The following is a 25,995-nucleotide window of genomic DNA, read 5'->3' as shown; positions in this document are numbered from 1 at the left end:
ATAAAATGCCTGTAGGAGCTCCGTGACCATACAGGGCAGTACACACGTGATTGTTGGGTAACAATGTGCTCTTGGGGGGCAGTGCACTTTTGTTTGCCCTAGCTAGAGTAGGACTGCCCCTGTATTAGGGAGTACAGTGACTGGTGTGGGTCCGGCACGCTGAAAGGCAGTCCAGTGTATGTAGTTAAAGCCCTCTCCTGAGCAATATAATGCTCCCAGTCCAGATCGGTAGGAGAGTCCCTCTGGTGGGCAGTGCACTCTCTGCCTGTGCTGCGGAAGTGCTGTTCTCGAGAATGGAAATGTTATTGTATGGCTTGGAGAGGTGTGTTAAGTACACTCATTGAGATATTTCAGCCCCTTTGGTGAGCAGTTTAGATGGTAGCTAGGGCCCTCTGTTGGGCAATACACTTTGTGTGTGTGTTGGGGTACAGAGAGTTAAGGGACTCGTGCGGTCTGTGTGGTTAGGAGAAAATGCTGCCTCCTTGGAGTTTTGTCAACCCTCTGCACATTGTGTCTAGGCTGGCACAACCCCATGTGGTGAAAAATACAAGAGCCATTTCTGGCTTTGCTAAGTCCCTTGTGCCTCACTCCCTCTAATGTAAGAACATGGGCGCTTGTAAACAACAGCCTTTGCAATGCAATAGGTCTCGCATTTTAGAAAGTTTGACCTATTGGTATTAAAAATAACAATGCCTTTTTATTAATGCAGGTTTTTAAAACACAAATAAAAGGCAATGTCAATAGCTCAAAACCTCGCAATTGCGAGACCTATTGCATTGCAAATGCTTGTTTTCTATTATGGTTTGCATCTTTGGAGTTAAAAATCTCTTTCTAAGGTAAACAATTGCATAATCACAGTTTCTACCCATGTCCTCATTCTGAAGTGAAGTAATTACGTGATAAGACACCCACTTCACGGCAACAGTACTACTGGCAAAGCAAAAAAATGGCACCACCTAGGAGCTTCTCCTGTCATGTGGTCACATTAGGCCCGGGTAGAAACACCACCATTTTAAATGTTCAAATTTTTAAGTTGCCTTCTTTTCTAAAACATGATGATATTTGACACGCATTCCTTTGTGTGCCTGTGCAGGGTATTATTCTCTAAACTAGCTGTGCTTACATTTCCACTTCGTTGGCACATTATCAAATACCTTGAACATTCTGTACAAGGACTAGGTTCACTATGCAAAATGTTATTTGTTATTGTCCGTATATTAAACAATAGTGGCCTTACTTGGGCTTCTGCAACATCACTCCTTGTTTAGACTGAGGAGCATTTTGCTGGCACTGAGGGGTCACCGCCATGCCGGAATTTCATCCCAGCTGATTCCTGTTTACCTCTTGCAATGGATGCCAGGCTCTCCACCAAGACAGGCACCTTGATGACACTTACCCACATGAAACAGGGATTTACATTACCCTACAGGGATTTGGCAGATTCACCCACCCTAGGCACACTAGGTTAGGAAGCGCTAGGTAGGAGTACAATATCCTGCAGTGCTTGTATGCATGTATATATTCTCAGTAAAAAACAACATGGTTTAACTGTTTATCTTTTTCACCATTGTCGTAATACTAAACACATTATTCGGTTTCCTTCTATTGATTATTGCAGAGCACGTATTTTATTCAAGATTCGCAATGCTTCAATAAATATTGAAACTGCATGATGTGTATTTCTTGTATATCTCTTTGAGTTTCAATGAGTAACCACCAAAAGGTTTTCTAGATCTGTTACCACGATTTCCTTGTGGAGTCAGGGCTCTCATGTTCTGAGGTGCCACGATCTATTCGTTACCTTAGGGGTACAGATAGTGCACTGTCAGCTACCAGGACTAAGGCCAACATATCCTGATGGTGTGCTCAGAATCAGTCTTGCACATCTCTAATGTTTATGTTGCCTAACAGACGCACAGTTTTACTTGGGAAAGTATAAGCTGTATAACACTCTTTAACTCTATGTCTCCGAATCTCCTTCCTGGGTTGGGAAAAAGCGCTCTATGCCACCCAAATGCAGCTGAACATTCAGCTTCTGGTTATAAGCAACACAAACCGCTCCACATATAGCTCTGGTCATTATGCTTTTTCTAGTGGGCAATACTGCCAGACTAAGTGCTTCAAAAATGCACAAGCTGGGTTTGAACCGATGTGCATATTAATTGCAGAAGGGATAAAGGTAATTCTTAACAGGCATTGACTCTTCCACAAAATCAGACTTTTTTTTTACAATGGAAAAAGTGAAGCTTTGTAAGGTGAATCTGAAGAGGGTGCACAGAATTGTCTCATGAATAGGATGTGGCTGGCGATGACTGTACATAGTTTTTTTTCTCTTTACTTCCATGCAACACAGCCGTGCTGCACAACATGGCTAGAAGGTATGGTCAAAGCCGATAGCTCTTCCATGGATAAGACTATTTGTCTTTGGCAATGCTTTGTTGTGTGTCCCCCCTTTTTTGTAATATATATATTTTTTTACTTTTGCCTTTCATGCCGACTATTAAATTTTCTCATGTGACTACAGCATTTTGCAATTATTTAATACACTGGTGCTTGCCGCTCGCAGTAAGATCTCTCCTGAGGATGGGCAGAGAGGAAAAGTATACAGTGTGAAACATTTACAGTTCTGGCACTGAAACCCAGAAAATGAAGATAAACCACAGCTTACCTGCTTACATTCTGTGCTCTTGGGCTACATTACTCAAAGTCATTAACAAAGCCAATAGCTCTTGCATCGACAAGACCTATTGGCTTTGTCAATGCTTGTTAATTAATTTACTATGTTATGGTATACAAAACTGTTCCTCACCACCTGAATATGATTATCATTTTGAATAAAAATAAAAGATTTATATTCAGCAAGGTATTACGCTGATGATGGAGGGTCCAGTCTCTGACATGCATTGGAAGAAAAGCGCCTGGGCATCAACTCCATTTTTAGATTTAATTCTTTCCGCTATCTGGTTTGGCTGTGTATTGCGGCACTCTGATTCGAAACCCTTCAGTGCGCAATTAACTCTACCCTTGTCGGTTTTGTTTTCGATCGCATCTTCTACCTTTTCTTGTCAAAATTGATAAAAACGTTATCTAATTTGGGTCTACATCTTTCCTCGGTCGGCTTCTACTTCAAGAACCAGCATCATGCCTTCCTTCGATGGACTTTTTCAATTCTGTCCTTGATGCCATTCTACATATCTGCGCATTGACCAGCATAAGGTCTGTAACCTCTGTCTTTCTCCTGAACTTTAGGAGGAAGTCTGCGACGTGTGTCAGTCATTCCGATCCAAAAAAAAGACTTTACGGGACCGTTGGGCCCGATAGAGAGATATGCACCGACAAGGTATCGAGGACACGCCTGATATCTTCAGTGAAGATATTGAGCAGGACGAAATGGCAGTGGAAGAAGAGGCCTTCTCTCCCAGGGCTCCGATTCTGATTTGGATATCGAACTAGAGTCCCACGACGTTCCGCTGGACAGGGTGCTGTGAGTACCAAAGCCCCTTTGCCCACCAAACCAACTCCAACAAAATAAAAGGCTATTGGGCCTCCAATGCCAACAGGCCATGGTCAGCCCTGAGACTCTGAATCCAACTCCCCACCTTCTGACTCAGCACTGAAACCGCAAGTCAAGCCTTCTGGCTCGGCCCGAGCCAAGATGACATCCCTTCAGTTCCGAAACATTTCGGATCGAAAGAGAAAAAAATTAAATCCAGCTTGGCACCAAAACAAAACTACTCTCCTTTACAACCACTGGAGCCAATCTTGGAAAAAATGAAAGAAAAACTGGATCCAAAACAAAAGAAAATTCACATAATTCTTGATACTAGTCAGATAACAACAAAACCAGTAATACCTTCAAAAAGAAAAGCAGATACAGAATACAACATTCCTCTCAAGTAGAAAAAGGTGCAGCTACAAGCCCTATTCATATTCTCCAAACCCATCCACCTTCTTCACCAATGCTCGTTTTACCACATACAAATCCTCTAGTGGAGAAGTGTGGCTCAATGGTTAGAGCAGCAGACCTTGATGCCGAACTCTGGCCCGGGACCAGGGTTCGATTCCCGCCTCGGCGGCTCTCGGGCTCAAAATTCCTCGGACCTGATATTCTCGCCTCAGTGCCTATTCTAATCATGGGTCCCACGCTGCAACTCTGGGCAATAGCTTGCTTAGTCTCCACAATGGCCCCAACAGCGCTGGGATGCCTGGTTTCAACATGGGGGTGCCCAGGAGTGGACACTTCACAGGGAAAAACCAGGAAGGGTTCCTACAGCGGTATGAGTACAGCGCCGAGAAACCTCTGGGTAGCTGCGCGCTATATAAGTACAAAGTTTACGTTTTTTTTACACATTACACCATCAGGTTCTCTTAACACAAACCCTGATATAGAAGAGGATGATGTCATTTATAATCGGCCACCACCAGATCCTTTGGATGAATATAACATGGATCCACCTCAAGATATAGATCCGGATCTGTACCCAGCAAAACCTTCCCCTCCTGATGATAATACTGCATATCAGGAATTAATTGCTATGGCAGATCATTACCACGGAGAACCTGCACACAAAGGAGCAGTGGATGATGATTTTCTATTTGAAACATTAGGAAACACACAGAACAACACAAATGTTGCCTATGCTTAAAAGTATGTTGAGAGATACTAATGATATTTTTAAAGACCCAGTTATAGCGTGTATATTAACGCTGAGAATGGACATAAACTATACAGCCTCTCCATCTGAGCCAGTTTTTATTAGGGGTCATTTGCCTTTGGATTCGTTAGTAGTCTCTAATGCCCGTAAAAGAGCAAATTCACAAACATCAGGGGAAGCACCACCTCCAGATAAAGAATCCAAATACATAGATGCATAAGGAAAAAGAGTGGCTGCTCAATCTGCCAACCATTGAGGTATAGCTAATACACAAGGTCTCTTGTCCAGGTATGATAGAGCTCACTGGGATGAAATGGAAGAACTGTTAAAATATCTCTCAGAAGAACACAAAAAGAGGAGACAGGAAATAGATGAATTAGAAATAAGATTACATTCTTGTACTATCAGGCGTGCATTAGATACTGCAGATACTGCAGTTAGAGGAATCAACACTGGCATTATGCTCAGGAGACATGCATGGTTCAGAATTTCAGGTTTTAAACCAGGAGTGCAACAAACCATTCTTAATGCACCTTCGATGAGGAACATCTTTTTGGGCCTCAAATAGATTACTCCCATGAAAAAAGATCCTGAAGTAGAAAAGTCTTTGCGAGCACTTCAATCTCCTTCTACTAGAGGTTCTTTGAGTCACTCCTTATATAGAGGAGGCTCCAAAACTAATACTAACACCTCAGATGCGGCTGCATCTTCATTTAAGACACAAGCCCTATCATCCACCTCTAGAAGATACTACAGGGGTAACTATAGAGGAAACAATTTTAAAGGAAGATGGAAAGGTACACCAACACGTACCTCCCAGTCCTCTAAAAAGCAGTAAATTGTTACCACTTCCCCGACCATTCATCACCTGTCGGGGTAAGATGACAACCGTTTCTTCCCACTTGGCAATCCATCACAACAGACAAATGGGTTTTGGGTATTATACAACATGGTTATTGCCTGGAGCTTACCAGCAATCCTCACAATATTCCACCTTGCATTCACAAACTCTCTCTACATCACTGACAGCTTCTCAAAGAAGTACAAGCTCTTCTAAGAAAAGGAGCTATAGAACCTGTTCCATTAAACCATCAGGGGTCAGGAGTTTACTCTTTACTTCCTAATCCACAAAAAAGATGGGTCTCTGTAACCAATCTTAGATCTCAAACCGTTAAACCTATACATACTGTCAGAGCACTTCCACATGCTCACCCTTCAACAAGTGCTTCCACTTCTACAACAAGGCGGCTTTATGCCCACACTAGTCTTAAAGGATGCATACTTCCCTATTCCTATCCACCCAGCACATCGCACATATCTCAGATTTGTGATAGCAGGAAAGCACTATCAATTCAAAGTACTTCCATTTTGGGTGACTACTGCACCCAGAGTATTCACAAAATGTCTAGCAGTAGTAGCAGCTCATCCTAAAGACAACAAATTAATTTCTTTCCATATCTGGACGATTGGCTCATCAAAGCCAACACAAAAGAAAAGTGTCCACAACACACTCAAGATACTATAAACCTTCTCCATCAATTTGGATTTACAGTCAATGCACAAGAAACCCATTTTCAACCCTCACAACCACAAGCATATCTGGGAGCAACGCTAAACACGCACACAGCTCTAGCCTCTCCCAATCCAGTCACAAATCATAACTTTCAAACTTTATTACTACAGTTTCAAAATAACCAATACCTAACAGTAAGAACCTTCATGCAACTGTTAAGAATGATGACATCATGCATTGCAATTGTGCCTCATGCAAGATTACAGATGTGTCCTCTACAGGAATGCTTAGAACGTCAGTGGAATCAATCACGGGGTCAATTAACAGATCTAGTGTTGGTAGACAGCCACACTCATCGCTCTCTGCAGTGGTGGAACACACAAAAAGGGCAGCCTTTCATCGACCTCATTCCACAAGTCGTACTAACAGCGGATGCCTCTATCACAGGTTGGGGTACCCAGCTCCATCATCTAACAATCCAGGGGTTATGGGACACCAAGCACAAAAGCCTCCACATAAATTACTTGGAGCTTCTAGCAGTTCAACTAGCTCTAAAAGCTTTTCAGCCTCACCTAGTAGGGAAAGTTGTCCTAGTCTGAACAGACAATATGACAGCCACATACTATGTACAAAAACTGGGGTAGGGGCTCACGCTTCTCTCAGTACATTTGTCATTGGGCAATACATCACAAAATTCATCTCCTGGCAGAACACCTTCCAGGCATACACAACCAGTTTGCCGACCTCCTCAAAAGGATGCAGCAACAAGTACACAAATGGGAGCTTCATCCCCAGGTTCTGCTTCCATACTTCTAAAAATTGAAATTTCCACACATAGACCTCTTTGCCACAGCAGAGAACTCAAAATACACAAACTTCGCCTCTAGATTCCCACACCATCTATCCAAAGGCAATGCCCTATGAATGAACTGCTCAGGGATATTTGCTTACTCTTTTCTGCCTCTCCCTCGGATTCCATATCTGGTTCAGAAACTCAGGCAGACATCACTGACACTGATTCTAGTGGCTCCCACATGGGCTTGTCAACCGTGGTTCACCACACTTACTAGAACTGATAGTGGTCCCACACCAAAAGCTGCACCTCACTTCCAACCTTGTCACACAGAGCCATGGAGAACTCAGACATCCAAGCCCCAAAGAGCTCAACCTAGTGATTTGGCTCCTGAAACCATAGAGTTTGGATAACTAAATCTACCACCAGATTGTATGACCATTCTTAAATAAGCAAGGAAACCTACCATTAGGGAATGTTATGCAGTAAAGTGGAAAAATTGTGTTCTATATTGCAATAATAACACAATTGATCTGCTAGATGCAGCTATATAAAATAATATTTATCTTTTGCATCTACAGCGAGTTGGCTTAGCCTGCACATCTATTCGACTACACCTTGCTGCAGTAGCTGCATATTTGTAGAACAGACAACATTTATCCTTATTCAAAGTTCCAGTAATTAAAGCTTTTTTGGAAGGTCTTAAAAGAATAATACCACCCAGGGTTCCACCTGCACCTGTCTGTAACCTTAATATTGTTCTCACGAGGCTTATGGGTCCACCTTTTGAGCCTTTACACAATTGTGCATTACAATTTCTTTCAGGGAAAGTTGCCTTTCTAATTATTATAACTTCATTGAGATGTGTTGATGAGCTACAGGCATTAACCTGAGACAAACCTTTCTTTCAGCTTCACAAAGATAGAGTGGTTCTTAGTACAAACCCTAAATTCCTTCTAAAAGTAGTTTCTGCTTTTCATATCAACCTATCAGTTGAGGTACCTGTGTTCTTCCCTCAACCTGATTCAGTAGCAGAAATGGCTGTACACACACTTGATGTCAAAAGAGCACTATTGTACTATATTGAAAGAAAAAAAGATTTCCGTAAAAAAAAAAAAAAAAATTTTGTTGCATTTGCACCACCTCGTAAAGGAAATCCTATTTCTAAATTTGGTAGTTCTAGGTGGATTGTTAAATGTATTCAAACTGGTTATGTTAAAGCTAAAATAATTTTAACTATTCCTCCTAGAGCACACTCTACACACAAAATAAGAGCATCTGCTGTCTTTTTAGGTAACATTCCCTTAGCTGACATATGTAAGGCAGCTACATGGTCTACACCGCACACATTTACAAAACATTATTGTGTGGATGTATTAGCACGTCAACAAGCTAATGTAGGACAAGCAGTGCTAAAAACACTTTTTCAAACAACTGCAACACCCAATAGTTAGCCACCGCTTTCGGAGGGTGCTGATATACAGTCTATGCAAAGCATGTGTATCTACAGCACACATGCCTCGACCGGATTATGTTACTTATCCTGCAAGCATCTGTTCTTGGCATGTAGAACTATAGATTCACATGTGCCCTCCTCCTCCCGTACACCTGTGGTTGTTGCAGTTCTTATTATGCACACCACATATGCATGGACATCTCTATGCTACACTTAATCCATTCTGTCGATGCCTATGCGAAATCTCACCGAAAGAGGAGTCACCTTACCTTGTGACTGGAAAAGACTTCTTGCAAACATCCGGACCCAACACTAGATGGCAGGAGTATGCAAAGCATGTGACTCTATAGATCTGCATGCCAAGAACAGATGCTTACAGGGTAGGTAACATAATCCTTTAGAAACTTTAAGAAAATTGAGAAAAAGGGGCAAATTGGATTAAACCAATACATTTTAAGAATAAAATGAGCATTTGGAGGTGAAATAAATGATGCTAAGTAGTTTTGATTCAAGATACTGTAGAACAGAGGAAAAACGTTTGCAAAAGTTCAATATCTTGAGTACTGGAGTATTCCAAGAGGCAGCAAATACATGACTTGTTGACCTTTCTTGAGGGGTAAGAAAAGCTTAGTAAAGATTTCTCCAGAATTGTTTAAAACTTTAAAATATTAGCACATTAGGAGAGTGATATAGGACACAAATAAAATGTTGGACAAACCCACCTTACAGTCAGCCTCTTCCTGTTCTGTCCCAGGAACCTCATTCTGGCAGACCTCCCTGCCACTGCAGCAGGCTGCTGATCCACCTGGTGCAATGGCGAGAAGGGAAGCTTTTAAGGGGGTGCTTAGCTGACTGATGCGTGTACTGAAGTCTGCATTGGTAAAATGTTCTTTACAATAAGAAGTAGGAAAAGAACTTTGAAAACTGCTTCACAGACTGTGATGGTCAGGGGATTATGGAAATGTAGTGCCACTACTTTACTTACTTAAGGGCCATCAAAACATTCTTGCCAACTTTGTTTTAATAGAAGGGACCGTGTAGAAATGATTTTGAATATGGTGTTTTACAAACTGGTTATTGTTAGGCACACATATGAACCGCCTCCTTTAAAAAAAAGACAATGCTCATGCACTCTGGCAGACCTTAAGTATTGTAATATGTCACTAGGACCTCTCCAGAACTGCCTGCAAAATCTCCAGCCTTTATTGTCTTTTAGATAATATTACTATACAATCTATATCTATTTCGAACTACTGTTGTCTAAAAAATTGAGATTTTATGATTTTAATTTGAAAGCAACAATTGTGAGTGTGGATATACTGTTCTTTGGCATTTAGATGTAATTTTAATATTTGGAGTGACATACAGTTTTTGCATATAAACGCAATTTTTAATGTTTGTATTGCAATGGTTTTAATTAATTAACTATGCAAATAAAAGCTATTACCTATCCAGCCTAAGACAGGATAACTGAAAAATTGTGTTGTAAAATGTATTACTTAGCAGTAGGTTTTTCCCCTAAGGCACGTTATAATGTTCTGGTTGTGCATTTAGAGCTCGTAGTTACTTCACTAAAGAAGTACAATCTCCACATTGTGGAAAAGTAAATTTTGCCATGTTCTGTGTCCCTACGTGTCATCCATCATATGTTATGTGTGCATGATTAAATATGCATATGCATTCCCCATGTTCGATTAATGACGCAATTACAGTTGTGTCCACCTCTAGTATGCCAGTTTCCAGTCCTCGTGAATACTACGAATATCAGGCCTATGTAAAGCTACGTTGCCACGTTTCTCAGTGTGCACGTTATTCTATTATAAAGTCCCCGTTTCTAGGCCTCAAAAGGGCCTGGACACCAGATTCAGCTCCTGTCTCCTGACACCTCGCTGAGGAGCGATACAGCCCCCACCTGTATCCTCGACCCTTCACTTACTTCCTGCCTCGCAGTGCCCGGCCCAGCCTGGCTCAGTCTCTGAGTCTGCCAAGAATATGTTATGATTCCAGTTATCAGTTCAGTCCTCCTTCTCTGCATTCCTAAGCTACTGAACTGCATCAATAGTTTCCGTCATTGTCTAGCCTTCACGTCTCCACGTTAGAGAAATACTGCATTTAATGGTCATTTAATATTCTTCATCACGCACTACATGTAGAATAATGCATGGTCCAGTCTTAGAATCAAGTTAGCCTTTCCTCTCCTGACTTCTAGTTTATATCAACATGTTCTCTAAACATCAGATACTAGATACTGTTTAGGTACATGTCGCCCTGACTCTCCAGACTTCAGTCTCTGCTCCTAGCACAGAGTTCATAGCCCCCAGCTTCTCCTAGTGATACGTCATTGCTAGTTTGCGCGCACCATCAGGTTAGAGGTCCCGGCTCCTTAGGTAGCCCCCTCCATGGTTTCCGCCCCATTCATGACATATTCTGTTACGTTTGCATCACATGTCTATGTATACGCCCAGTTACACCTACTTTCGCCCTTATCTTTCGCGACTGCTACGCGTCACGCCTTCTGCTCCACCCACTGCTACGCCTACTGCAATGTAATGCTATGTGTTTGCGTTATGTATATATGCTCATGTATTGTTATTAAAAGTCAGCGCGCTCATCCCAGACCCAGCCCCAGCAGCTGCTGGGCCCTGTCATCCTATTCCTATGCAGGTTGTCCTGTTCCTGTCCTTATGCTGTAATAAACCTGCGAAACTCCTACTACCTCGAATCTTGACTCTTATTTATTGAGCTATCTGTTATGATATATGTCTAGTCAAAAAGAGAGGTATTATTTATTTATTTACCACATAATGGCGCCCGAACAGGGACTTGCCCTTTCCCCATGTGTCGGTGAAGCCACGCCGACCCCCTGACCCTCTGCAGTCGTGACGGAACTCTTCTGTGCACCGGCAGATATTTCTGCTTCAAGTATCCCTCAGGCCCACGGAGGAGACGGAGGAGGCGGTCCAGCATCCAAACGAGACGGTGGAGGAACGCGGCGAGTCCCGACCAGAGCCCAAGCCAAGAGTCCAAGGTCCGAGGTATCCGGAGGTCCACCCGTAACTGAAGTCCGAAGTTCGTCGTCCGTCGTCGTAGCAGTCCAGTCCAGTCCGAGGCTTTCCGTTCTTGCTGCCCGGTGAGTACCATTACTGGGGTAGTATCTAGACAGGGTCAATCTAAATTGACTCTGGTCCGTGGGTTGGTGGTACACAGACTCACAAACGAAGTGTTCACCTAGGTGGATACGGGTCTTGATGCGTCCCTTTATGGGACCGGTATGTTCCGTACTGTTTCAGCAGTGCATCCAGTAACTCTAGTCTGTTCCGTTCTCGAGAAATTCTTGTGTTTCTGTTCTCAGTATTCCAGGTAATATTCTGTCCGAACTGTTATGTTATGATGTTGTTCAATGTATTTCCAATGTCGTGGTATGCCTGAATTGTTCTCCAAATTGTTATTGTTTCTCGTGTATTGTATTGTGTTCCGATTCAAGTTTACAATGTCTCTCTTTTCGAGATTACGTCAGCTAAAAACTAGAAAGGGTTTGTTAGAAGAAGCAGTTCCTGTTCCGCCGAGGGACAGTCCAGGTCATTTTATGTATCAGAAGCATGGCATAAGCGCCATATTGTATCTAGATTTATGGGTAGAGTATACCAAACAGTTAGAAGAAAAGTATAGATGGCCCGTATCGGGTACATGGGATGCCGAGTGCATCATGCGAGTAGAAGAGGCATTATGGAAAAAGAAAGCCAGACAGTCACAGAAAGATGCCATCGAGTTATGGCGTAAAGAAGCTCATAAAAGAACTGAAAAAGAAATCAGAAAGTCAGAATTAAGTAGAGAATCCTTAGAACGAGCACAAGAAAAAGAACTAATCGAGATTGGTGAACAAGTCAAAGCCGAACAGTCAGACAGACAGAGGCATGCCCTTATTGGGGGTATGTATCCTCTCCTTGCCGAGGGTTTGCCAAAAGCGACCCCAGAGGCATCCAGTAATTTCCCGCCACCATTAGTTCCGACCAAGCTACGTCACAAACAGACCGCAGCTGATATTTTTATTTCGTCCTATTTGGACGACACAGTCCCAGAATATGCAAATCCTGTTCGCGCCCCGCCAGTCCCTGTAAATCAGGCACTTCCCGCTTCTCCAGACACCGGAGTACCTGTTACGGTACCCCCGGTCCAGTCCGTCATACAAGTCCAGCCTACATTTCCATTTCCCACTCTGCCAGGACGAAGAGCCTCAGTAGACGACTCCAGTTTAGGGGCCGCAGGGGGAGGTACTCCTCAAACCCCGCCGCCACACAAGCGTTTAACGTTATCCGAATTACATGCACAAGCGTCACAGCGTACGCCCAGACATCAGACTGTAGCAGAAATAAGAAAATCCCTTGCCGAATGCGGCTATGATCCAGTCCCAGGCGAGGATAATATGGTTTTATATTCATTCCGCGTAAGAAAGGTGGCCGAGTATCTAGTCACCTTACCGAATATGAAAGAAGATCTAGACAGAATATATCGTTTCATCCGTACAGGAGATGATCCAGAAAGTATTAGCGAGGCCATGTCTCAAAGGAAAGCCGAGATCCAGCTCATGATATTAAAGTTTCTGATCAATTGTCTAATAAGAGAACAAGATTACCCGTCTAAAGATCCGGGCGAAATGAAAATCCTGACAAGGTGGAGTGATAATATAGCCGAGGGTAAGCACAAGACCGTCGGTGCTATGGAGAGTATGTACAAGAAAATCCGTAGAGAAATAATAAAATTACACGAACAGCGTAAAGCAGCACAAGTAAGCGAGAAAGAAAGTAACTCTGATACTGAAGAGGTAGAGGACGAGAATCCCGCCAGAATAGCGTATGTAGGAAAATCTAGATTTCCAGATCGCCATTTACGCCTAGAACACAAGTCTATTTTTCATTCTCCAGCACCAGAACAAGGTTCACTAGAACAAGTATTCCAAGCTACCGATCACATTCTGAAATCACGAATCGGTTACAGTGAGTTAAGTACCATGCATGAACAAGAACTAGCCCGATCAGCAGTCCGATGGATTACTGATTCTACCACTTTTCCAGACGAAATAGTGGCACAAATGTTTCTGAAAATGCCCCCAGCCGAACAACGACTGGCGGGTATGTATATGATCCAGCACCTCATTACATTGTATGAGGGTCAGCACTCTGATCCAGGCCCGTTACATGATATCCTGAACGAGTTACTCCAGTATAGATGGAAAGGTTTAGGTACCGATTTAATTAGTGTCATTCTAGAACAGCGTCACAAATATAGAACGTTTCTGAACCCGCATTTTGTTCATGTCTCACCTCCAGAAAGTAAACCATTTTACATGGAGAGACAGAATCCGTTACGAGAAGTCCACCCAGTTAAAGGAACGGGTGGCGAAATGCAGCGAGTGTTTGTATACACTCCAATAACAAAGATGGAACTCCTCGAGATGAAGAAATTAATTCCCTGTCATGACAAAGATCCAGCAGGGTTCCATAGAGAACTAAAAGACATGCTCCGTATGGGAGAATACACATACCCAGATATAATTAAAATGTTAAAGGTTCTGCTGCCCGCAGGGGTGTATGAAAAGCTCAAGGAAAAAGAATGGGAGGTGGGAGAGAAAAAGATCGATTGGGCAGTTCTAGAAGCTGAAGATAAGGCACGAGTACCAGGTACCGGTCTTGGAGATAAATGTAAAGAATTACCAGAATTATTGATACAAGTTTTACCTAGATTATTGACAACTAGAAAAGAAGACTGGGATGCAATCTCAGCCTGTAAACAAAAGCAAGATGAGGATATTAGTGATTTTTATTCTAGATTTGAAAAATGTTTTAGCATCAACAGTGGCCTCAAGACAAGTAGTGAGTCATACCCTCACCTTTTTGTTACTAAATTAGTCGAGAATTCAAGTCCACAAATTAAAAATCGAGTTTTGAAAGTCGAAAGTACCTGGCAAGCTAATACCCCGTCCCAGATGTTGCAGATGCTTCAATACCACCAGAATAGAATCAGAGAAGAGCAAGAACACGAAAGAAAACGTATGAAAGACACGAAAATGAAAGTACTAGTTGCACAATCTGTTCCTCAAGACAGTCAGAAGAGGGGTCCGAATCAAGCCAGTCATCCTGCAGCTCCCGTTAAAGGGAACTGCAATTATTGTAAACAGCCAGGTCATTTTATAAATGAGTGTGCAGTTCTGAAACACAACATAGCTACTGGTAAGACTAAAGAAAGACCACGTCCGCCTAGACAAGAACAAGTTTCCCAGATTCCTCAGTCACAGAATGCACCACAGACAGTTACAGCACCGCAGCCTATCGCTGCAACACAGCATGTTACATCGCAGATGTACCAGTATGCACAGTCTGAGTATCCAGAGTACCAGCAGTATTCATGAAACAGCCTAGAGAGGGAGGTAGGCTTGCCTCTCATCGAGATACCTGTAGATCAAGAAGGTCCCTATGTTCACAGTCAAGTATTAGGGAAAGACAGAAAGTTTTTGATCGATACAGGGGCAAGTAGGACCACAATTAGTCATGCCGAAGTTCCAGGGGCTCCGCTCTCAGGCTCAAGAAATGTTTCCCTTGGATTTTCAGGAAAACCTATCGTAAATGAGATTTCAAAACCAGTTACTCTAGAAGTAGGTCCATTGTCCCGCACTACTGATCTGTTACTTACTAAGTCATGTCCAGAAAATCTATTAGGCATTAAAACACTGAAAGAGTTAGGTGCAGTTATATGCTGTTCCCCAGAGGGAATACGATTGTTCCTACGTGACTTTAAGGGTCACTATGTATTACGAGATTTTGATTCAAGACTGTCTAATGTTCCGCAGCACTTATGGGCGCAAGGTTCAACTGATGTAGGTTACATGCAAATCACACCCTATCGTGTGACTCTCAAGCCAGGTGTAGTGTTACCACGAATCAGACAGTACAGATTGCCACCTGAGGCTGTAGCAGCCTTATCCAAAATTATTGACGAGCTCATGGCTCAAGGAGTGGTTGTAGAAACTGACTCCAACGTATGTAATTCTCCGATCATTCCAGTCATGAAACGTACTGATCCAAATGCACCCCCAGTATATCGATTAGTGATTGACCTACGAGAGCTTAATAAATGTATTATTCCGCAGTACCCAGTTGTCCCAGACATCTCTTCCCTATTGACAGCCATTGATTCCGAAGCCACGTTCTTCACTGTCATAGACCTCAAGAACGCATTTTTCAGTGTTCCTATTCATCCAGACAGCCAGTTTCTTTTCGGATTTTGTTTAAATGGAAGGAGCTATATGTTTACACGAGCTCCTCAAGGTTTCACAGAAAGTCCTAGTATTTACAGTCAAGCACTCAAGAGACAACTAGACAACATTCACATGCCAACTGACACTGCCCTGCTCCAGTATGTCGATGATCTACTGATCACAGCCCGTTCTGAACGTGCATGCGAGCGAGCATCCCTTACAGTTTTGTATTTCCTAGCCGAGATGGGGCACAAGGTGTCCCCTTCGAAGCTTCAATTCTGTGTCCAGCAAGTGGTCTACTTAGGACACTTACTGTCCAAGAGGGGTAGGCAGTTGACACCAGACCGTATCCAGTTAATAGCGAGTCTTCCTCAGCCCAAGACCCAGAAGGAGGTACGTGCTTTTATCGGCCTCACTTCTTACTGTAGACAATGGATTCCTCAGTATGCATTTCTAGCCAAACCACTGATACAGTTAACGACACAGGAGGCAGCCGTATCGACTGTCCTCCCTTGGACATCTGAACATACACTAAGTTTCAATGAGTTAAAGAAAGCTTTATGCCAAGCTCCAGTTCTAGCTACACCGAACTACAGTAAGCCTTTTACACTTTTCGTCACTGAACGCGAAGGTACAGCATTATCTGTTCTCACACAAGATCAAGCAGGACAATACAAGCCCTGTGCTTATTTTTCGAGCACATTAGATCCTGTAGCCCAGGCTCTGCCTGCGTGCCTCAAGTCAGTTGCAGCCACAGCACTAGCTATCAGACAAAGTGATTCCATAGTCTTAGGACATACCTTGACAGTACAAGTTCCACACTCTGTGGAAGTTCTTTTAAACCGAACACAAACTCAGCACTTGACAATTGCACGTTTAACAGGTTATGAATTGACACTGTTCCAGCCACACATAGAAATCAGACGCTGCAACATTTTAAATCCTGCTACACTGTTACCATCAGTTAATTCGAATCCTGACCCACATGACTGTGTGGAAGTAGTTAACATTACGACAAAGCCAAGACAAGATCTGACAGATATTCCGTTACCAGATCCCGACCTGACACTTTATGTGGATGGTTCATGTATGAGAACAAGTACAGGAGGACTAGTCGCCGCGTATGCAGTGACTACTGACACCGAAGTTATTGAAACACACCGTATTGATACCCTGTCCGCTCAAGCAGCAGAGCTAGTTGCTCTGACACAAGCCTGTATACATGCCAAGAACCAGAAAGTTAATGTTTACACAGATTCACGTTACGCATTCGGAGTTGTACACGACTTCGGAGTGCTCTGGCAGGAGAGAGGTTTCATGACTTCTCATGGAACCAAGATTCAGCATGGTTTCCTTATTCAAGCTCTGTTAGATGCCATACATTTGCCGACATCTATCGCTATCATGAAGTGCAAAGCACATACCAAAGTTACTGACATTATTTCCCAAGGTAATGATCTAGCAGATCGCACAGCCAAGCTTACAGCACAGACTCCAGACATTCAAGTTAATCAGACACAGACACATGCTCCAGATCCGACTACATGTATGACAGTTAAGGACCCTACACAAGATGTCATAGATATCCAGTTACATGCTACTCCCGAAGAAATCAAGAAATGGTCCGAACAAGGAGGGGTCCAGACAGATCAAGGATGGTTAACGAAGGGTAGAGCCACATGGTTTCTCCCCGACTCTATGGTTCAAGTCATTATTAATACCGCACATAGTCCAGCACATTTAGGAGAAAAAGCTATGTTAGACAGTATCCAGAACATTTGGTTCAACAAGCATTTACGAGCTGCAGCCAAGCAGAAAGTCCGTACCTGTATGATATGTTGTCAGTTTAATCCAGGTAAAAGTGTCCCGGTGGAACAAGGTGGATTCCAGCCCCCTGACCACCCTTTTGAAGTCCTCCAGATGGATTATATTCAGATGGAGCGATGTCGAGGTTTCAAGTATGTCCTTGTAGTTGTATGCGCTTTGTCCAGGTGGACAGAAGCATATCCAGTCCCAGATTACACAGCCGCGACCACTGCCAAGCAGTTGGTTCGTGAGTTCTTCCCCCGTTATGGACTCCCTAGAGTCGTATATTCTGACAACGGCCAGCCATTCTCATCTGAACTCATGAAGCATGTTTCCCTGTTATTAGGGTACCAGTGGAAGTTTCATTGTGTACGCCATCCTGAAGCAGCCGGTCTCGTAGAGAGACATAACCAGACCCTGAAAATCCGTATTGCAAAAGTGTGTAAAGAAAAAGGTGTGGACTGGCTAGTAGCTCTGCCAGTCGCTTTGTTTTATATGCGCATGGTCGCACATTCCAGATCAGGTCTGTCCCCGTATGAGGTCGTTTTTGGCCGCCCCCCTAATATGTGGGGTACTCCTAGACCCCGAAGTATTACCGATGTTTCAAGTAATATGCTGACAGATTACCTAGCTTCCTTGATGTCTGCCCTCAACTCATGTCGTTCACAGGTTGCTGCCGCATTTCCAGACAATACCGAGGTGGCACCGCACGAAATCGTTCCAGGATCCATGGTGATGGTCCGCAACTTTGACAGATCAAGTCCGCTGGAACCTCGTTGGAAAGAGCCCCGACAGGTCCTCCTCACCACCCGTACAGCCGTGAAGTTGGAAGGACGCAAAGGCTGGGTGCACCTTTCTCATGTCAAACTTTTTAATGGACTGAAACCCGTCTTAAAGAACATTTCCCAGGATTTGAAGGATTGCCAAAATATTGTTCTCAAGGACTGTCCCGCAAAAGACATTGCTACAACCCCTCCCCTGTTAGAGAAAACTCCACAACAGGAGTACAAGCTAAAACTCCGGTCTAGTAAAATAAGTCAGTCAGTTTGATTGTCTAAGTCCTCCCCTAGGTGAAACGGTTAGACTGTTTCTGACATGTATAAAATAGACCCCCATAATGAGAGAGTTAGTCAAAACTCAATCCGATGTATCGTTTTTCTATGTTTCATATTGTTTCTCAGCCTTATGATTTCCTGCACCAGTTATGCATTTTTCTTGTATTTCCCAGTTCTTCATGTAAATAAGTCTGCTAATGCTACAGTAGAGCACACGTTTAGTGATCTGCCTCCTCATGAACTCTCTTACCGCCTCGCTATGCGAAATAACTCATTTATCCGCATGTTACATTACTCACACCAGTCCAGCAATGCCACTAATTGTTGGGTGTGTGGTCGACTCCCCCCTTTCCAGACACCGAAGGGAGTTCTGCCACTTTTTCCTTATCCATTTTCACATAATGGTTCGTGTGGAGCATGGTCCACGTTAACGTCATCCTCAACAGATATGTCTTTTCTTAACAGTACATGTTTTCCAGACAAGCAAGGTCTTCCCCACAGAACAGGTTTAGATCTAGAAAATGAAGTATATAATCTAGGAAATTATTCCTCGAATTTCATGGTCCTGAATGTTCAGTCTGATACTACTCCAGACTTACCTGCTATTTCAGTACTACCAGTCAAAGGCGAATTATGTGTCCGAAATTATGGTTCCATACACGTAGGACATAGTGATTGTACTACTATTGTCAAGTATAGTGACAGTGGGAAATCTATCTTCAAAGCTTCACGTCATTCTTATTTTATTTGTGGTCAAACCGCATATGTTCGTCTGCCCCTCGATTGGGAGGGAACCTGTTACATTGCCTTCCTACTGCCACCAGTTTTTCTAGCCCCACCTGATTATCATAGAAATACACATCTAGTACACATTAGACATAGAAGGGAGTCCCCAATTGTCGATTATACTGAAACTGCTCTAGAACAGTATACAGATTTCAACAGAGGTTTCTTCTTCTTTATAGGACCTATCCAGAATAGTAAACTGATCCGTAGGTTAACCAGAACCCTCGAAGCTGTAGTAAATGAGACTGCCTCTGCTCTAGGTAACTTAACCGAAGAGCAATCTGCTATGAGATTTGTCGTTTTACAGAATCGTCTCGTCCTTGACGTCATACTGGCCGATAGGGGCGGGGCCTGTAGAGTCATCGGATCTAGTTGCTGCATTTTCATTCCAAATAACGCGCCGTCTGTTTATTCAGCTATAACCAGACTCCATAAAATTGCCCATCTGATACACCAAGATCCAGGCACCTGGACATGGTCCGGTTGGTTCTGGAATATAATTTCCGCATGGGGATGGAAAGTCTTGTCCTTTCTAGGTATTGCAGTAGCGATCATATTCAGCTGCTGCCTCTGTATACAATGTGGCCCTGCGATTTGCGGCATTTGTGCTACCTCTTGTATTCCTAGTCCCAAGCCCCGTTCTAAATCCCGTTCCAGGATAATTCGAGACGAGCAAATGATACTGTATGAAATGATAGATGGTATCATGAATATTGATGTTTCCTGATGGAAACGTAGTGACAAGGAGGGAATGTGGAAAAGTAAATTTTGCCATGTTCTGTGTCCCTACGTGTCATCCATCATATGTTATGTGTGCATGATTAAATATGCATATGCATTCCCCATGTTCGATTAATGACGCAATTACAGTTGTGTCCACCTCTAGTATGCCAGTTTCCAGTCCTCGTGAATACTACGAATATCAGGCCTATGTAAAGCTACGTTGCCACGTTTCTCAGTGTGCACGTTATTCTATTATAAAGTCCCCGTTTCTAGGCCTCAAAAGGGCCTGGACACCAGATTCAGCTCCTGTCTCCTGACACCTCGCTGAGGAGCGATACAGCCCCCACCTGTATCCTCGACCCTTCACTTACTTCCTGCCTCGCAGTGCCCGGCCCAGCCTGGCTCAGTCTCTGAGTCTGCCAAGAATATGTTATGATTCCAGTTATCAGTTCAGTCCTCCTTCTCTGCATTCCTAAGCTACTGAACTGCATCAATAGTTTCCGTCATTGTCTAGCCTTCACGTCTCCACGTTAGAGAAATACTGCATTTAATGGTCATTTAATATTCTTCATCACGCACTACATGTAGAATAATGCATGGTCCAGTCTTAGAATCAAGTTAGCCTTTCCTCTCCTGACTTCTAGTTTATATCAACATGTTCTCTAAACATCAGATACTAGATACTGTTTAGGTACATGTCGCCCTGACTCTCCAGACTTCAGTCTCTGCTCCTAGCACAGAGTTCATAGCCCCCAGCTTCTCCTAGTGATACGTCATTGCTAGTTTGCGCGCACCATCAGGTTAGAGGTCCCGGCTCCTTAGGTAGCCCCCTCCATGGTTTCCGCCCCATTCATGACATATTCTGTTACGTTTGCATCACATGTCTATGTATACGCCCAGTTACACCTACTTTCGCCCTTATCTTTCGCGACTGCTACGCGTCACGCCTTCTGCTCCACCCACTGCTACGCCTACTGCAATGTAATGCTATGTGTTTGCGTTATGTATATATGCTCATGTATTGTTATTAAAAGTCAGCGCGCTCATCCCAGACCCAGCCCCAGCAGCTGCTGGGCCCTGTCATCCTATTCCTATGCAGGTTGTCCTGTTCCTGTCCTTATGCTGTAATAAACCTGCGAAACTCCTACTACCTCGAATCTTGACTCTTATTTATTGAGCTATCTGTTATGATATATGTCTAGTCAAAAAGAGAGGTATTATTTATTTATTTACCACAACATCTACAGTGGTGTTGCTTTTTGTATGCACTTTGTACATTTCGGTTCACTGAGCAGGTCTTCTTGTATCTTCTTTCTTCCACTTCAGAATGTTCCATGGAGGTGGAAAAAATTTGGACGGTTCACAAGTCCGGGATCATCTCAGCAGTGAGAAAGGTGCAAGACATTCTGGTAAGATGGGATCCCAATACTTGTGTCATTGCCTCTCCATATTATTCTGATAATAATAGGGCCTGTGCTTCAACCTGCCATTCTGAATTCCTCATGCTCTGCTGGAGGCATACAATATGTATTTGTAAAGCACACGTTCACATCTTCGGGCATCTTTTCACTGTATAACAGATTTTTTTTACATAATTTGGAGGTACGCTTTGTCAACCCTGGGAGGATGAAAGGCCGAATGGACTCACCTGGATTTGAATCTGACCACTAGGTCAAACACAGATTCCTGGAGTGGATGCATTACTTCACTTTGCATGAATGGGGTGCACTTGCAGGCCCCGAAAACCCGGAATAAGTTGGCCTTGATGTAGCAGTGATAGCATGTGGCTGTTCAATATTTCCCATAGCTAAGCTCCTGGAAGAAGAAGCTAGTCAGTGAGACACTAATACAGCAGTGAATTCCAGTGGTAAGACTAAAAGACAGGCTGAAGCCCCGGATAGGGCATATTAAGAGACTACACCCGATTGAGGAGGAATCCATAATGGAGAACGTCACTCAGAAGACCCGACACTGATGAAACTTCATTTAGACTTCCGAAATTACAAAAAAGGGTACACAAAGGATAAGATAATGACAAAAGAAAACAGTTAAGAGGAAAGAGGGCCAGATTATTCTATTGTGCTTGCATTTATATAGTTCTTCAACCCTTGACTAGACACCAAAGTGCATTACGGATGGTTAGTACGTTGCCTAAGAGAGTGCTATGACTGAGAGTGTAGGTGTGGGATATTGCCTATCTGTTTAGAGTTTTGGTATCGTGTGTGAGGGCCAGAGTTGTGCTCTTAGTGTTTTGATGCCCCTAATGTATTGAGATGCATACATTTGAAACAAAAAAGGAGTTAGATATGGATTGCTTAAGCAGTCGATGAATTGTATGAAAGGATATATAGAGTGCAGTGTGGCCTATCTGAGAAGGGTTTTGGTGTCCTGCATTTGTGGCAGACTACACAACTGTGTAATTGCACGCGTGTGGCTGTGCTGAGGTATGGTGTAGCAGAACTGTGTGAGACTAGACCTCACTGGCGGCCCTCAACATTTTCAACAGATTCAGCACCAAGTATGGGATTGCACAGCATCTGGTGCACACTCATTCAAAACCTTTTTGAACAGGTTGCAACCTATGTGACCGTATAGAGCATAGCGATCTAGTGGCTACTTCTCAATATTTTCAAAAGTTGGGACGTTCAGGATGTTGAGTGGAATATCAAATTCGAATGATTTCATACCTTGCATCACTCACTGTATAGCTCACCAGCTCATGAGACCTGTCTCTAACGTGCATGCCACTCATGCCTCAACTGTACATTCTGTGAGCCATGACAGTTTGTTTTGTGCTAGTCTGCCCTGCTGAATCTTTTCTGCTGGGCATGGAAAGAAGTGGGAAGCTTTGTTTGCTACTGCCATCTTGTACCGATTCAGTGAGGAAGCAAAATATGCACGGCTGCTGCCTGATTTGTATGCATCATGTGATGGGCAAAGCTTGCCCTGCTGCTCCCTTCCAATATTTGCCCCATGCAGGAGGACAGCCTGCACTATTTCTGCCCAACGTTTACCTGTTCAATGAAGGAGAGGCATTTCATTTGCTAAATGAAGGTGCTTCCACTGCTTATGAAGATAACAATGAAAGATAGATTGGACCTGCATAGCATGCCCTTTCAAAAGGGACTTCTCCGCTATATTTGATGAGAGATGCCTGTCTTCCTGAGTAAGTTCCTAGCCCAAAGTGTGGATGTTTAAGCAGCATAACCTTATGACAGAAAAAAGAAGCTGGGTCCATTGCCTTACCGTCTATTTTTAATGTTATGGATGGAAGAACCCACTAACAGAATTTTGATACAAAATAAATGTTGACATAAGGGATATATACTTATGAAAACTAGGGAAACCCGTAACAAGGGGATTGCCCACCTAATGAACAATAGTGCTCCCAGATAATGTTAGATGTGGAACGCACTGATGAACCATACCACACTAGCTAGGTCATCATCTTAAGAGTGCATGAATCAATGGTAATTCTGTTAGAGACTTGGCTCTTTCTTCCAGGTGTTTTGTGCTTCTTGTATGTTTAGATGTGTTTACAGTGAGTTAATAACTGCCCTTAAACTCCTCTCATGGGCCCTTTAGAGTGTTGGCTATTTGTGTTGTACCTGTCCTCTATGAGTGAGAGAATTGTGTGATGTCCCTCTTTGCACAACCACCTATCCTGAACGTATTCTTTGTGTTTGGTAAAGCTGTGCTGCTACTGTCCATGTTGAGACTTTGTTGTGTTATAAAGCTCATAAACAAAGTGATGGATGGAATACTTGCAATCATTTCAGCCATGGGCAATCACTCGGGCTGCATCCCAATCCATGTTTTTTCACTCACAGTGCCACTTCAATTTTGACCCAGCCATGTGCAAATCAATCTTGACCCTGCTCCAATGAGAACAGATCAGCCAGAAATGCCAGGCCAGGCCCTCCTTGAACAAGCAACCCAGGACTAGTTTCACCCTTATTAGGGCTCATGAACCAGTTATAACTTGGTTCCAGTGGCACAGTAAGCACGCGACCCACGTCTGGGCGTACCTGTCCCACTTAGGGGATCTAAAACAAAGTGATGGATGAAATGCTTGAAATAATCTCAGCCATTGACAATCACTCTGGCTGCATTTGAAGCCATGTTTTTGTGTCCACCATGCCACTTCAGTTTGGCCCAACCATATGTAAATCAGTCTTGATCCTGCTACAGTGAGAACAGTCCAGCCCGCACTACCGTGCCAGGTCCTTCCTGAACCGAAATGCAAGCAAGCCAGGTCCGGTCATGCTCTTATTAGGACTGTATTTCATTATTAAACTGATATTAATGAGGTGAAAGCTTTGCCAGTACAGTGTTAACATGTGTAAAAATGCAAAAATAAGGAATTAGTACCACTACAAAATGCGCTGCATTAGGCTGCATAATTTACCTTTTTTGACTCATGATTTATTAAACCCTGCCATTTCCCTGTGTCAGGCTGCCACCACTGCAAAAGAAAGGAGACCCTCACCTCCCACAGTGATCCTGAGTTGCACTTGGAATACCTTGTCAAGGAGAATCAAGGTACGGAAGAGACTGCAGACCGGATCCGTCTAAGCACACCTACTTCCACTCCCATCCACAAAATGGCTGACGCGCTTGTGAGAAGATGCCCAGTCCTGCAGACAGGACCAGACCAGCCAGTAGTTCAGGACGAGAGAAGATATGCAGTCCAACAAATGCAACGGAGCAGGCAAGTGGTACCATTGAAGAGAACTGACGACACGGGACAGGACACCACACTGCAATCAAGAACCAAGGAAGAAAGAAGAGCGTGTGAGTGACCAGACCTGTCACATTGAAGGACCGGATGACCACAGATGAGCAAGAGCACAAGATCACATGGTAAATCAACTGAGGTCTCATGCCACTACCAGTGAGTGCCCCCAAAGAGACAGGCCAGCCACCGAGGTGGAGCAATGTCCCTTGCAACAGCACGGTGGGAGAACTAAATGTAAGCCGCCTGCAGGCACAAACTGTGTCTCTAGCCCATGCTTCCCATCACGACCGTCTGTTCCCAAGCATTGGCTGCTTTAGACAGATGGCATCCCCGCTCGCAACAGCACATGCCAAAGGGGAACAGCACCAGCAAAGTCACTGAGCTACGTGCTGCAAAATCCCTCCAGTCACCCTTACTCCATGCAAATCATCACCACCTGTCATCCAGGTCATCAAAAAGCAGCCACGCCATCTTTGCTATGTGCATCACCCAATCCAACAAAGGAGCAATTCATCTCCAGGGTTGAGCCGTACACCCGTAAAGCACCAAGAGACCAAGGTGCCCCTGGCAACGTGAGAGGAACCAAGTGTCCAGAGACTATGTGAAGGCCCACCCGCACCTGGGGCTAGTTGGTAAGCACACCGACCATGTATCCGCCTTACTTGTGGTTTGCATGAGTGACTCCGCCATGATTCTGTCAGCGATCCTGCAGCGGCGCCCAGGCAGCCCACAAGCCATTCTGCACCGTCTGTGCGGTCCCAAGGCAACCCACGAAAAAGTGCCTCATGAACATTCCTGCACAAAGGTATCCTGGCATAAGAGGTGGTCTGGAAGCTGCCCCACTGACAAGCTACTGGGAGGCACCGGAGCTTCAGAGGAAAACATCCCAAGCATCGTCAACACCATTCCAGTACTGGCAAGACTTGTCATCACAGTGTCAAGACGCCCCAAGAGTACGCTCTGATGTGGGACTCCCATCAACGCTCCTGATGCACCAAGTTTAAACTGCTGACACCAGCCACATCACAGCCAGATCAAGCAGGACCATCCAACAGTGCGTAAGTGGACATTGACCCAACTGATATGCTGCCAAAGAATCTGGACTACATCTACACAATGTTCATGCCCAGTGGTAGCTGGTTGAACTATGGATGCATGCTGAGATGTCTGGATGTTCCCAGCTGCACCTTTCCTCTACTGTCCTGCGGACTGCCTCTA

General features: G+C 43.8%; 1 protein-coding gene across 2 annotated transcripts in view; it reads left to right on the top strand.

Moving 5' to 3' along the window:
* The window catches only part of LOC144755665 (receptor-interacting serine/threonine-protein kinase 3-like), a 267,630-nt gene that overhangs the window by 182,092 nt on the left and 59,543 nt on the right, over positions 1 to 25,995 (top strand). For both annotated transcript variants that reach the window (XM_078644833.1, XM_078644834.1), the window contains exon 7: positions 21,366 to 21,448. In XM_078644833.1, the coding sequence (XP_078500959.1) occupies positions 21,366 to 21,448 (83 nt within the window). The remainder of the gene's footprint in view (positions 1 to 21,365; positions 21,449 to 25,995) is intronic.

Source organism: Lissotriton helveticus, chromosome 5_1 (genome assembly GCF_964261635.1).
Source record: "Lissotriton helveticus chromosome 5_1, aLisHel1.1, whole genome shotgun sequence".
Lineage (NCBI taxonomy): Eukaryota > Metazoa > Chordata > Amphibia > Caudata > Salamandridae > Lissotriton > Lissotriton helveticus.
The sequence above is the reverse complement of the archived record's forward strand: the minus strand, read 5'-3'. Positions and strand labels throughout refer to the sequence as shown.